Raw genomic sequence first — 15557 nt, forward strand, 5'->3', positions numbered from 1 at the left:
AAAACCCTCATCTCTACACCTCTGAATTATTGCCACACTCTCCCAGCCGATCTACCCTCTATAGACTATACCACATCACTTCCCTATCAACCCTTCTAAATTTTTTCTCAGGGAAATTCTCTCTTCAAAAGCCTTTAACAAGGACAGTGTAGCCTCTTTACCACCAAGCCCAAACGCTGCTGCCTAGCTTTAAGTAAGGTAGCGTTTTTAGCATGACTGACATCTTGGGCCAGATAACTCTTTGTGGTGGGGCCGTCCCGTGCACCTTGGGATGTTTAGCAGATGCCTGGCCTCTACCTACGAGGTACCATCAGCATCTCTAGCTACGGCAACCGGAAATGCCTCCAGAAAGTGCCAAATATCCCCTGGGGGTCACATCGCCTGGTTGAGAACCACTGCTTTTAAAGGTGTCCTGACTCCAGCCTACCTATCCCACTAATTATTAGATGTTCCCCAACACACACCAGATTCCATCAGCAAAGGAACCTTCTCCCGGTTTAGTGAGGCCATCGCACCAAATGCACTCTCATCTCTCCACCTTCATGGATGGCGTCTCTCTAGCCTTTCCTCCTGATCAACTCTCATCCCTCCTCTGCAGTATCATTACTGCCGCCCCCTCCATAGGGCTCTTCACGGCCAGCTCCGGCTTTCTCACCCACCTATTTGTTCCCTCTCCCCATCTCTTACCTCTCTGTACGACACATACCCCTCCTCTCCGAGTCTTTAGGGACTTACAGGTGTGGGTACTTGTCCCCACCAGGTCTCATCAATGGTGGGAAGAGACACAGGAGGGTGGGACTCACGGGACCCTCTCCAAGGTGCCAGGAAGCTCACAGATAAGAGGCTCAGGGTGGAAGTCTGGGTGGGGTCCCAGGTCGGGAGCTGAAGTGTTGGGCAGAGTTCTCATCTGGGAAGTCGCCAGAGGATGAGAAAAGCTGACAAGGTGGCGTGTTAGACATGAGAGCCTGGCTTTCTAGGAAGGGAATCCAGTATTAGGGCATGAGGCAGGGGCTCATGCAATGCAAAGAGCAGAGCTGCTCTAACCCGGTGTCAGAGCCAAACAGGACCAGCGGCAAGGCTGGAGTCATGGAGATCTACAGACACGGAGGTCTGCACAGCCTCTGTGCCTGGAAGGAGCAGCGCCAAGTTCCAGGCAGGAAGTTTCCAAATAAAGACCTGGTGGTATTAGATGAGAAAGATGGGGAGAGAGGTACAAAGGTCAGCAAAGTTCCTAAAGTGCTTTCACTTGCCATTTTATTGTAAAACAGCCCTGTCAGATGGGGGGGGTGGTTATGATATCTGACCTTTAAAAAACTTCTTTTTAATTGCCGTAGAAAAATTAAATGGTTACTACAGAGCCCAAGAGGAGGTGAGTAGAGAAAAGTGGGCTCAACTTTGGTTTGTCTACTGAGTGCTTTACCTCTTCATAGCTCTCTACCCACATTTGAACAGAGGATGCTAAAGGCTAAAAGAAATATTTTACTGGGGTCTGGTAGTGTCCTCAGACAATAAGGGTGGCCCTCAAGGAGAAAAAGAGTTAATGGTCCTTCTTAGCACAAAACAACAGACTCCCCTACCTGGAGGTGGGTCTGCTTACCAGCAACCTGTGCTGCTCAGACCAGAAAGCCGACAAATAACGCAAGATCCAGAGTGGTGGGGGAGAGACCAGGAGTCCCTTCTCAGTAACAGGACTCAAAGGAGGGCGCCTATGGCAGGCAGAGTAACGTACCACCCTCCGCCCCACCAAGATGTCCACCTAATTCCCAGAACCTGAGACTACGTGATGCTGCAGGCAAAGGGACTCTGAAGATACGTTCAAGTTGTAAGCTCTGAGACTGGGGAGTATCCAGGTGAACCCAATCTAATTGCACGAATCTTTAAAACCTGAGAACCTTTCTTGGCTGCAGTCAGAGATGAGGAGAAAGGAGGAAGAGATTTGAAGCATGAGGACTAGATCCAGGGTTGCTGCCTTTGAATGTGAAGGAAGGGGGCCTCTAGCAGCTCGGAATCAGCAGACAGCCAGCAAGAAAACGAGGACCTCAGTCCTACAACCACAAGGAGCTGAACTCTGCCAACACCAGGTAAGAGCAGGAAACTGACCCTCCCCTAGAGGCTCCAGAAAGGAACGCCATCATGCCCACACCTGGATTTTAGTCTGGTGAGACCCCTTCAGACTGACCTACAAAACGGCAAGAAAATTCCTTTCTGTTAGGTTGGCACAGTTACGGTAATTTGTTAAGCCAGCAAAAGAAAACTAATACAGCACCTCTGTTATAAGTCAAGTCATTTTTTCCCTCTTTTAAAGATATGGACAAGCATCACTCAGAGCTGGGATAAGAGGTGAAAAGGCTGTGCTTTCCTCAAAGGTGGTGGTTTTGTCTCGATGGGGCAGAGTCTGATAGGTACCAGCACCCACTGCAAACAGCTTCAGCAATGAAAATCGGTGTGTGGCTGCTATATGGATAATAATACAATTATCTAGGTCCTGAAAGGAAGGCATATAAGGGTATAATTAACTGAACTGAGCTGTAAACTGAATGTACAAAAAATCCTGTGTTTTTCCCTCAAAGGAGAGGGAAAAGGTCTTCATCCCAGGAAAAAAGACCAAGATCCTATTCACGTGGTTTACTGGGGCAATTTAAGCTGTCAGGTTTACAACATCATCATGGTGGGGCTGGGGAACAGACTTTTAAAAGGCTCTGCCTTTTAAGCCTCTTCGGTAGTTTTTTTTCCCGCTAATTGACTTACTTTTTCTTGACTACTAAATGTGTAACAAGAACTTGCATCTAAAGACAGAAGAATATGAGTTCTGAAATAGTCACCTGTAAAAGACAGATACCAATAAAGAAATTTTAAATCTAGCTTCACCTTTATCATCAACTATGTTATTTCTAATATGAATGGCATTTGTTTTACAAACATTTATAGCACCACTGCCAGGTGCCTCGCACTGTCCTTGGCTCAAGAAAGACAAAATAGGTCCTTGACCAACCGAGCAAGGAAACTGCTGTGTAAACAAAGTTACATGGCAGTGTCAAATACTTAATGCTAATAATGCAGGCACGGTACACGGTTCCCTGGACACCAGTAGAGGTGGAAAGGAGGTGGTTTCTGAGATGCAAACAGAGGGGAGTAAATGCACGTGTGTTCTGCGAGCACGTGCACAGAATGGAATACACAGCCATTTTTACATAAACGTGTATGAATGCTACCTTTTCTGAAGAACATATGGAAAATGCCATAATGTACGGACGTAACATAAGCGCAGCCAGTCAGAGGACTAAAACGCGACTGAATTTCTCTAGGCAGGGCTGTTTGAAGACATTTGGCAAACATTAAGTCAATCTGGCAAAAATGACACTTTTCCAATCTAAAAAGAAGGCAAATAAACATCCTTTCTTTAAAGCTGAGGAAAATTTCACATTAAACCCACAAATATCTAATGCCTCCTCTTTCCCAATTCTCCTCTCCTGGTCTAAGGGAGGATAAATTAGAGGAACCCCAATACTGAGAGGGTCTTGAGTCTCAGTTAGCACCTGCTAGCTATTGGAAAGGCTGATACTGTTATTCATCATAATCACAGGCATACTGCCAAAATTAAACATTAACTCCTAAAGAACAAAAATTACTAAAACATCAAGGGTTTTTACAGTATTAAAATTTGGTGTTTTTTAAAAAAAACTGTATGAATTTGAATGTGACTTGAAAAATAAACACCTATAAGCAGTTGCCCAGTTTATTATAAAGACTAACAGGAAGATGGAAAAGAGAAAATCTGCAGGTCAATCATTCTTGACAGATAAAGTACTTTATGTACTTTAATGTCAAAAAGGGATTATTATAAAAGTGATTTTTAGATATTACTTTTATAAGATAAGCACAGTCACACTTCATAACAATTAAGGGGAAAATGTGCACGGACTGCCTTTATATACAAGGACATGCCTCCACTCAAAATAGCAATCCCAAATAAGATGGGTTCCCTGGAACCCAAATATCCCCCTTGATGGAACCTTCATACACTGGGCTTTTTTGGTTTTGTTTTATTTATTTATTTATTTTTGGCTGCGCTGGGTCTTCATTGCTGCTAGGGGGCCCTCTCCAGCTGTGGCGAGCGGGGGCCACTCCTGCTCTCATTGCAGTGGCCCCTCCTGCTGTGGAGCACGGGCTCTAGGCGCACGGGCTTCAGTAGCTGTGGCTCGCGGGCTCAGTAGTTGTGGCTCGCGGGCTCTAGAGTGCAGGCTCAGCAGTCGTGGCGCACGGGCCCAGCTGCTCCGCAGCATGTGGGATCCTCCCAGACCAGGGCTCGAACCCATGTCCCCTTCATTGGCAGGCAGATTCTTTTTTTTTTTTTTTTTATAAATTTATTTATTTATTTTTGGCTGTGTTGGGTCTTCGTTTCCGTGCGAGGGCTTTCTCTAGTTGTGGCAAGCGGGGGCCACTCTTCATCGCGGTGCGCGGGCCTCTCACTATCGCGGCCTCTCTTGTTGCGGAGCACAGGCTCCAGATGCGCAGGCTCAGTAGTTGTGGCTCACGGGCTTAGTTGCTCCGTGGCATGTGGGATCCTCCCAGACCAGGGCTCGAACCCGCGTCCCCTGCATTGGCAGGCAGATTCTCAACCACTGCGCCACCAGGGAAGCCCGGAACCTTCATACACTGTTGGTGGGATGTAAAATTGGTACAGCCACTGTAGAAAACCAGTTTATGGTGGTTTCTCAAATAAAAAAACAACTAAAAATAGAACTACCATATGACCCAGCAATTCCACTCCTGGGTATATAATCTCAAAAAAACAAAAACACTAATTCGAAAAGATACATGCACCCCAATGTTCATAGCATTATTTACAACTGCCAAGATATGGAGGCAACCTAAGTGTCCATCAACAGATGAATGGATAAAGAGGATGTGGTACATGCATACTTACAATGGAATACTACTCAGACATAAAAAAGAATGAAATTTTACCATTTGCAGCAACATGGATGGACTTGGAGGGCATTATGCTAAGTGAAATAAGTCAGAGAGAGAAAGACAAATACTGTATGATATCACTTATATGTGGAATCTAAAAAATACGACAAACAAGTGAACATAACATAAAAGAAGCAGACTCACAGATATAGAGAACTAGTGGTTACCAGTGAGGAGGGGGTAAGAGGCAATATAGGGGTGGGGGGAGTGGGAGGTACAAACTACTGGGTGTAAGGTAGGCTCAAGGATGTACTGTACAACACGGGGAACGCAGCCAATATTTTGTGATAACCGTAAATGGAAAGTAACCTTTAAAAACCGTATAAAAATAATAAATAAATATCCCCCTAGATGGGCTCCAGAGCCAGAAAAAAAAAGTGAAAATCCATAAAAGGAGAGAAATCAAGAAAATGAGCAAAAAAGCTTGAGCTCTGCTTATTTGCAAAGCCACATATTCCCCCAGCCCTTAATTGAGGAAGTGAAACCACTCTGCGTGACTTCTTTATGAAACAGAACACTTACGAAGAGAATGCACTCACAAAAGATAAGAGGTCACGTTACCTTCGATATAAAGTCATCCCCCTCATAAAGTCGAGGCAATCAACATGAGAACATGATTTATGGATCCAGTCTCTAATTTGGCAAACACCTGAAAACATAATTTTACTTAGATTAACTAGAGGTTCCCTAAAGGAAATACTCTCTGAAGCAAAAATAAACATTGACTCAAGCTGGAGGGATTTGGGTAACTTCCCCCCTGGCGGCGTCCAGTGGTTAAGACTCCACGCTTCCACTGCAGGGGGTGTGGGCTCGATCCCTGGTCGGGGAACTGAGATCCGCATGCCGCACTGCATGACCAAAAAAAAAAAAAAAAAACCGCAACTGGAGGGATTTTTTCTAGGGCATGAAGTGGAACTTACATAGATTTGGTTTCTCTTGTCGCGCTGGTACAGGTGTGCATGCTGGCACCTCCGTGGAGCTCAGTCAAGGTGGCATGTCATCACACCCTCCTCATCCATGGGGTCCATAGCCATCACCTTCTGGTGTGTAATTGTGCTCTGCTTGTATGTGAATACCTGATGGGGGGGGAAATGAATTCAACGGTTTAGTTATCAGCGATGAACGGTTTCCACAGACGTTTCCCCAACTTACAATACGACCTCAGTACAGTACCAGCTAAAAGATCCAGAATCCACCAGCAAAAAACAGACTGCAGAGAACTCTTTCATTTCCTTTATGCCACCTACCTATTTTTAAAGGTAGCAATTATTTTGAAAATTGACATTAGATGTTCCTAAAAGACATGAATAGTTCAAGCACTAAACATCCTTTGGGAATCACAGAAATGATAAATTTTCAGTTCACTTTTCTATCACTGATACAAAGCAGTAACAGTTAAGAAGCTGGCTGACCAAGCTTTCAGAAAGTAATTTGATTTCACTATATAATATATTCAAAGGACTATGTGATATATTTCAAAGCTTCCTAATAAAGCCCTTCAATTTAAGTGTTGCATAAATTCACCATACAGTCTGTACATCTGTTCAGACATTGGAACACATCTCCTCAGGAATGTCTGAAAAATATCCTTGGACACGATCCCCTCTCAGCTGAGATATACAGCATTCACGTGATCTTTAGGCAAAACAAAGCCTCTCAAATGTAAAATACAATCGGTTTGCCTGCTTGACAGCCTGTCTTCCTTTAAATTCCAAACACCAGTGGTGAGTGTTGCATACGTGTCGTAGCGTGTACACAAGACAACTCTGATACTGTAGCACTGATCACAGAATGTGCATGCATTTCTAAAATCTACACAGGGCTCTGTTATTACCACTGGTTAGGTAGAGGATTAATCACATCCAGTCAGCTCCATCCGCTGACCAGTTTGACCAGTTTTACAAACTCCTGTACATAAAACAAGCATTCAGTGATGGAGGCAACCTCCTATTTATTCATTGTATACTTTTACTATATTCATCCTTAAAATACAAACACCAAGATGTGAAAGCAAGATGTAAATAACACGAAAAATGTAGTCTTCACAAGCACACGTGCTCACGTGTGCACATACACACAACACAACTTTTTCGAATACTATCTGCAGGTTGGGGAACTCTATTTTAAAATATCAACCAGTTGCCTTCATGGCAACAAATGGTATGTTACTGCAAAAGGGAAGGACACACTAAGAAAGGCAGAAGTACCAACCCAATGGCTTCCATAAGCCACAAAAAGTGGCATGTTTTATTTTTCCAGAGAAAAATGAAAACTTCAGCCGTGGCGTTTCTGCTACATGAACCACAAGAGTCAGTCAAAACCAGTCCTGAGAAACTGCCTGAGGCCAGGGCAGACCCCAGACATCTCTTCTGAGGCCCAGCCACTTTCTCCAGCTGCCTCCTGGGCCCAGACATCTGCCAGGAGATGTGTGGTCCCCTCCTCCCGGCCAGGGGGCCACTGTGCCACGTAAGCACCCCACAGGGTAGGACAGGCCTGTGGCCACTGAGGCAGTGCATGCAACGTGGGCTGTGCCACAGCCAGGATAACTAGGTATTAGAGAAAAATGCGCAGGAAATTCCAGAGTGTAGGAACACTTAGGACACCAGCCCTTCACTTTAACTCATCAACACCATGGAAGAAAATTAAAGAAACAGATTTAGGCTGAGAGTAGCCTGGAAACTGCCAGAAGTGAACGGCTGAAACTCCCTGCCCTTCCCCAGCTCGCTCTATGCCTATGGGGCCAATCCAGGCAGGTTTTCCAGAAACACTACAACTGAGCAGGGTTCTTGGGTTTTTCCCCTACGGTGACCGTGAGGCTACCCATGGCCAGCTGAGGGGTGCAAAGCAGTGTCGTGTCACCCTCTGCACCCAGCACCAGGAGGACCTCTTCACCCTGCCGGCTCAGCGCTCCTGCCAACACGAGGGCAAGGCCGTTACACAAGTTCCCCAGGACAATTTTCTTGTAGGGAAGACGACAGGGCACCAGCACAACTGTCTCCTGCTCAAGCCCCTGCAGACTCACTCCACATCAGCAAGTCCTTCCCAGAGGGAACCCTTCTTCTACTAATCGTCTCTGAGTATACTGAGAATTCCAGAATTTGAGGATAGAAATAATTTAGAATATTACAATTGTTGTCTGTATTTCTAGTGATTCTGCTTTTTGGAAATAACCATACACACCCTACAACTGACACTAAAGATTTACATAACAACTAAATACTTATGTCATATGTAAACATTTCATTGTCTTTTTTTAACGCTCTGGGAACAGCAAGACAATGCGTGAGTCCAAGTAAGCAGCTCACAGCTGGGCACCTGGTCTCTGAAAAAATGGCTGAAACTGTAAATAGAGTCCCCACCTTTGTACATTTGACTTCCTCGTATGTTTTTAGGCACACACAGATGTGGGCACGTGGCTATTCCAGGAGTGGGAAAATCAAGAGAACTAGCATTATTCCTTCTCCTGACCTCAGGGAGACAGAATCATGATGGAAGATAACAGTTACGAAAACAAGAGGCTGTGAACAGAAAAGACAGAACCATCATGCCAAGACAGAGGCCTGCAGCTGCTCGAAACAGTGATTATTTTCAAAGAAAAATGGGATAGTAGAGAAAATGTATTTGTGAAGCAAAGGCAGAGAGAACCATCCATTCAGTGATGGGTTAATATTTGTAAAGATTTTACAGTGGTGCCTGGCACATTGATAAGTGTCCGATAAATTAATGAAGAAAATCCACACATTCAAGCAAATATTTACTGGTATGTTCTAAGCATCGGGAATACAGCTTACATTCCAGCAAAGGGAAGGAAAAAACAGAAATGGACAAGTAAATATATAGCATCGCACAGATGGTGATGAATATCTATGAAGACATAAATGTAAGGTGATTAAGCACCCAGAGGGGTTACTTTATGTTAAGTGTTTGAGGATACCTCACTGATCACGTAACATCAAAGTAGGAACCCTAAGGAAGTAAGGAATGGAAACAGCCCCCTGCATTCACTGTGTTAAAGCACACTGGTTGAATAAACACCTAATTTGGAAATATTTCAAAGGATTAATAAGACTCACAATCTTATTCAAGAATTTTTAAGGAGAGCCCCCCAAACTACTAACAGTCATTCCTAGGAAACAACGAACAGCGTACTAGCTGCACAAGATAATCCCTAAACAGCAAAAAAGAAAATTCTAGGTTTAAAGAATGGAATTCTTTCTACAGGAAATTTTTGGAAACAAACAACAGCCAAAACACAATAACAAAATGAATTCCTCAAAGCCCAACTCAAAATAAACTGAGTGACTTTGACGGGGCATATACTAGAAGAAAGGTGGTATGGTTAAGAAAAGGAGCAAAATATAGACGATTAATAGACAGGAAATCAATTTAGAAAAAATGGGGCCTCAGAACAAATAGCTCCTGTTATAGAAATACAAGCCACTGGTCACAAGACAGACTGGATTAAGTGTGGGAGCAGAACAAAGGCCACCAATCAACACAACTGGAAAAACAACTCAGAGAAGGTTTGCCCAACGCTGGGTCCACTTCTGTATGAAAAAATGAAAAGGCATGAAGTCAATTAATTAGATTAAAAAAACAGCTGAGCCATTATCAATCCCCTTTTATTTTAATCTTAGGATAGTACAAATATGGCAAGAAACCCCCATCACGCTTACATCAGAGTTTTGATTGTCTATAGTGATATACACAGATTTCCTTTATTACAATTCGTTAGGAACCCCCAGTCATAAAAATGTAACTTTTCTGATTAAAGAGAAAGAAAAAAAAAAAACCCAAAAAACCCTCATCATGTCCTCTCCTGCTGGACGGATGGGATAGAGGGTGTTCTCCATCTGGGCAACTTCATCTCCCGTGAGCCTGGCGTTTCTTCTAGAGCAGTTCTCAATTTTGCCCCTCAGGGCGCAGTTGGCAAGTTTTGTAAACATTTTTGGTTGTCACAACTGTGGGAGGGGAAAGGATGCTGGCATCCAGTCAGTAAAGGCCAGGAATGCTGCTATAAACATCAAAGAATTATCCAGCCCAAATGTCAGGAAGCCAAGGTGGAGATACCCCAGTCTAGGAATGCCCTGGTATGCCATCCAACCAGATGTCTAGGTACATACCAGGAAAAATTGATGAGTCAGCCAATGCCATAAGCAAAACCTTTCATAAAATAAAGACAAGTCTTTTGGAAACAATTTTAAAAATAAAAACATTTAATAGAGGTAAATCAAAGGTCAGCACGACAATATTATATAATTTAGTTTTTGATTCGTATTTGACCCAAGTTAGGAAGGGTGATGGTGATAAAGATGATGATGGTTACCAGGCAATGGGGTTTGCTTATATTTTTTATTATTTTCTTCTTTCTTAAATTTTTATTGCAGTATAGTTGATTTACAATGTTATATTAGTTTCAGGTGTATAGCAAAGTAAATCTGTTATACATATACATCTATCCACTCTTTTTTAGATTCTTTTCCCATATAGGCCATTACAGAGTACTGAGTAGAGTTCCCTGTGCTCCGCAGTAGGTTCTTATCAGTTATTTATTCTATATATAGCAGTGTGTATATGTCAATCCCAATCTTCCAATTTACCCCTCCCCCCTTACCCTCTGGTAACCATAAGTTTATTTTCTACATCTGCAACTCTATTTCTGTTTTGTAGAGTTACAGATGTTATTATTTGCTAATTGTACTACATTATAGTCAGACAATATGGTCCACACTATTTCCATCTCTGTCTCCCTGACCCAGGGTTCTTGTACCTGCTGTTCTGGGCCACTGACATCCCATTACTCTCCTCCTTGACGTCTCCGCCCAAATGGTACCCTCTCAGAAGGCACCAGGGGTCTTGTCTGAAAGACACCCTGCCACCTTCCTCCTTATTCTATCACGTGTGCTGTCTTCATAGCTCCTATGACGGTTTGTAGTCACTTATCTAACCTATTGTCTTCCTCGTTTCAAAACCATCTCACCCCCAACTCTGAAACCTCTGGTCAGTGTCTTTCAACTCTCTGGACCACAACCTACAGGGGAAAATGTGTTTCACACTGTAAACTACCATACGCAGAGTTTCATACGAGTTTCGTAAAACACCACCATGTTTGGTGCATCCCAATATTTTCTATTTCTTTTAAATGTCAGTTGTGACCCTCTGAACCGACTTCACAGCTCACTATCGTGAAAACTCAGTTTGAAAACTCTACAAAGGCAGGAAGCATGCCTATCTTGTTCCTCAGTGCCCAACCTTGGTCCATGATACAGACTCAATAAATACTGAATAAATGATCCTGGCCTTCAAAATGGGTATAACATACAAGGAGAAGCAGAGTCGGGTCATGACCAGAACATGGCCTTGGAGTCAGATCTGGCGGGACTCCGTTTTCCTAGATCTATGCTTTTATAGCTCAGGAACAATGAGCCAGGCACTTAACTTCCCTGGCCCATGATTTTCCCCACTGATAAAGAAAAATGATGATAATCATCCTTACTCATAGAATTACTGTGAAAACTACAGAACATAATGTAAGTAAAAGTCACAGCAACTGGCACCAACGAGGGCTTAGTAAAAGGGAGCAACTCCTATTAAGGGGGTCATGGTGCAAGGAACAACGCAAAACATTCTCTAAGCAAAGAATCCAGAGTCTTAGAGACAGAGGGACCCCTAACTCCTCAGACAAGGGCCTGAACACCAGCTGTGAGGGGCGGGAGAGTGCGGGCAGGGGGAGCGGCTCATTCAGTTCTACGTTTTTTACGATGATCTTGACCAGCACGGTATCTGCTGAAAACTATTCGACACAATGCTTTCTTCTTCCATTTTAATCCCTTTGCACAAATCTGGCTGGCCTTGTTTAGGTTTCCTCTGGAACTCCACATTGTTTCAGGGGGGAGGACTCTCTTAATTTTCTTTCCACCTTTCTTTCGTTTACTGGCTCATGAATTAAAGCGTGATCGACGAGAAAGGTTAAGACCTTTGCCTCCTGACATGTGGCCAAAGTGAGCGATCATGTAAACCCAAAACAAGCTTCCTCATGTCAAGCTTCACGGACTCCAGCCCTCATTGGCTATAATCTTAGGACAGGCCGCAGAAGGAAGCCACCTACTTCACTGAAACTCTGCCTTGGCCTGTTTTGCTGCTGCCCCAGGAGACTGGAGAAAGTATTTGGAACACAAAAATGTGAAGTCCACTAGAAATTTCCATTAGAATCTAATCAAAGGCAAAATGATACATGTGTACTCTCCTAGTGTGCGGGGGGGGGGGGGGGGGGGGGGGGGAATGGCACCAGTGCTTTGCCTTCAGGTCAAATTTGTCATCTTAATTACATGGCACAGGGGGGTAAAATGATCATTATATAAATAAAGATTCTGTGACTTTAACCTCCCCCTTGAGTTTGTGAGATAACTGACTTCTAATTATAGATAAAACAAAGATTATTTTCTTTTTCAAAGACTCAAACGGGTTGTGAGATTAAGTCATTTAAACTGTCAGTGGGTTTTCAATGCCCAGTATGGCGCAGTGCATGACATTCGGGTATAAAACCAAAATAGCAAAGAGGGGTGGACAGAGGGCACCGGTACTCACTGAGCCCTGGCTGCACGCGTCAGGCACACCTGATCCTCAGCAGGGGAGGAAACACCGTTGCTCATTTCTTAAAGAATCAACTCAAGAAGATTCAGAGAAGTTAGGAAACCTACCCAATAGCACACAGCACAGCTAGCATTCAATTCCTTGGGATCACGGAAAAGGTGCATCCCACCTTAGGGGGACGCTAGGTCACAGGCAGCCTTTTGAATTCCAGCTCTGCCACTAACTGGCTGGCAATCCCTGGCACGTTCAGTGGAGTCAATGTTTAAGAACCCTGGCCCTCTGAAGGAGAGCAGGAGTGGAGAGGGGGAGGGGAAAGCACACTGTGCACCGCCCTCCCAGTGTGCTGGGTTTAATCCCTCACTTATTCTGTGATTTTTCATTTATTTACTCTGTCCAGCTCCCTCGGTCATTCGTGCCAGGCTGTGAGCTGGAGCCCAGGCATACAATGATGAATTAAATGGCCTCCTTCAAAGAGCTTACTGACCACCGAGGGATCAGAAAAATAAACAGGCAATCCTAACCACACGGTGGGGTCTGTCACAGAGGGAAGTCCCAGAGTCGGATGGGAACTGGCCACGTGGGACAGACCACAGCCAGGCAAGAGCCGATACAAAGCCGAGACACAGCACAGGGCACCCGCGTAGCAGAGGGCGGCTGAGGTGGGGGCTCTGTGCACGGCAGTGGCACTTGGCCTCGGACCTAAGGGACCGAGGGCTACGTAAGCAGCTAAGGGGGGCAGACACTTGTACCTATGCACCATCACGGACAAGTCAGTACCAAATATGACACTGAGACTGCTGTTCGAGAGACGAGATTAAAGAACAAATCTCACTACAAAATGCGATTCAAGGAGGCCAGCTTTCTAGAAACTCCACGTGAAAGCGGTGTCTGAATCACCACTGCGAGCGATCGCTACACAGACTGTTGTCCCCCAAAGGGGGACAAAGGGAGGGTGTCTTCCTGCTTTCATGTGCACAAATACCACCGCCAAAAGCATCAGCGGTGATACGTCCAACCCAACCAAGTCAGGAGGCTCTGGCTACCAGTCACTAACAGTCAGTCTTAACCACTGAGCCTGGACTCTCCGAGGACACTGCAGAGTGTGCGGGCAGACGGAGAGGATTAAGAGTCCAAGAAGCCTAGGACACCCCGGAAGCCAACCTGTGGACGGCGCATCTGCCCGTGGACCCACAGAGCCCTGCTACACCACCAGCAGTGCGAAAAGCAGCTCGCTCACTTGTACCGGCACTGAAGGAAGGCCCAGATGATAAACTGGCCCTGACCCCTCCCCAGTGAACCGCAGAGAAAAAAGTTAACGGTCACAGTGAGCTGGCATGGTTGGAAGGAATGACTAATACACAAACACGCACACACAAAAGAACATCCTAGACTATCTGCATATTAGGGAAAATAAGATCTCAAATCGGCACTTCCACACATTAGGAATTGTGATTTTATAGAAGAATTATGTACAGATTTATTTAATTAATTAATTTATTTATTGGCCACACCGTGCAGCACGTGGGATCTTAGTGCCCCGACCAGGGATCGAACCTGTGTCCCCTGCAATGAGAGCCCAGAGTCTTAACCACTGGGCCACCAGGGAAGTCCCTGTACAGATTTCTTTTAAATGCTAAACTCTATTACTTTTTTTTTCCATAAGAGAAAAGTTTAGGAAAATCTTCTGCGCAAAGAAAAATTGCGCTTGTTTCAGCTGTGCTAGGCTATGTCTTCTAAAGCTTTCTCGTTGTTGCCACCACCAGGTGGGCCCAACCTACCCTGAAAAGGACAATCTTCATGCTCCTTAAGCTAGACTTCCCATGTTGAATTCAGCGTTGAGAAAAAGATCACTATTTTCTAATGTGTTTTCATTACAGAGGTATACTAAGGTAAATTTATGATGAAATTATACTGTGCACACGTATGGTATAATCCTAGGTTTATTTTTTTAAACACACACAAGGGCAAGCACAGAGGCATATACATACCCACACACACACACACACACACACCAGCAACTGTACTCTTGGGCATTTGTCCTGAATAAATGAAAGCTTACGTCGGCACAAAAAATTTACACGTGAATGTTCAGAGCAGCTTTATCTGTAACAGACAAAAGCTGAAAAAGCCAATCCCATTTTACATGTTGTATGATTCCATTTACATAATATTCTTGAAATGAGCCAATTAGTGCAAATGAAGGCCAGACTGGTGTTGCTGGAGGCTAAGAGGGGTGGGTGGGGCGTGGGGTAGCCTGCTGGATCCTTGTGCCGATGGAGAGGTTCTGGATCTCAACTATCTGATACCCTGGTTGCGATACTGTGGTCCAGTTTTGCAAGATGTTATCATCGAGGGAAACCAGGTAAAAGGGTAACATGGGATCTGTCTGTACTAGTGCTTACAAATGCACATGGATCTACAGTGGTCTCAAAACAAAAAGCTTAATTAAAAAAAAGTTTTAAAATACATGCAAAAAGCCTAGAAGAAAATATATCAGAACTCCAATAATGGGTCACAAGCTTGTAGGTGTTTATTTTATTTTTTCATACTTTTCTATGACTTTCCCTGTTTTCTAAAGTTTTTAAACATTTCTAGGCTTAAAGAGAAATCAGTCCCATCAAAATCATTATCAATGAACATATCTGGACACATATAACTAATTCAATGAATCTTTTAAAAATGAGTATTGCAGAACTGCTTTCAAAAAAACAACAAAAAACAAAATGAAATAATAAACCTCCCCCAAGGGCCACCAGCTATTAGAAAGGGCTTTCCTAACCCACCTATTTTACACATAGTAAGTTTCAGCCCAGAGAAACTCTACAAAGCAAGAAGCAGGGAAGGGAGGAAAGCCCAGGAACCCCAATTCTCGAGACAAATGATTGACCAGCTCTTGCTTCTGAAGTTCCTTTACTTCTGTCCTAATGTCCTACTCCTTGTTCTAATTCAAGCACCCCTTTCTGATCCCTTTTTCCCAGTTACAAGTCCAG

The 15557-nt window shown here is 44.1% G+C and overlaps 1 protein-coding gene across 1 annotated transcript in view; it reads right to left on the reverse strand.

Moving 5' to 3' along the window:
- MYO10 (myosin X) overlaps window positions 1-15557 on the reverse strand; it is a 214682-nt gene that overhangs the window by 114314 nt on the left and 84811 nt on the right. The window contains 3 exon segments of the mRNA XM_036845816.1: window positions 5895-5929; window positions 5932-5969; window positions 5971-6050. Coding sequence (XP_036701711.1) covers window positions 5895-5929; window positions 5932-5969; window positions 5971-6050 — 153 coding nt within the window.

The sequence above is a fragment of the Balaenoptera musculus genome, chromosome 3 (genome assembly GCF_009873245.2).
Source record: "Balaenoptera musculus isolate JJ_BM4_2016_0621 chromosome 3, mBalMus1.pri.v3, whole genome shotgun sequence".
Taxonomy (NCBI): Eukaryota; Metazoa; Chordata; class Mammalia; order Artiodactyla; family Balaenopteridae; genus Balaenoptera; species Balaenoptera musculus.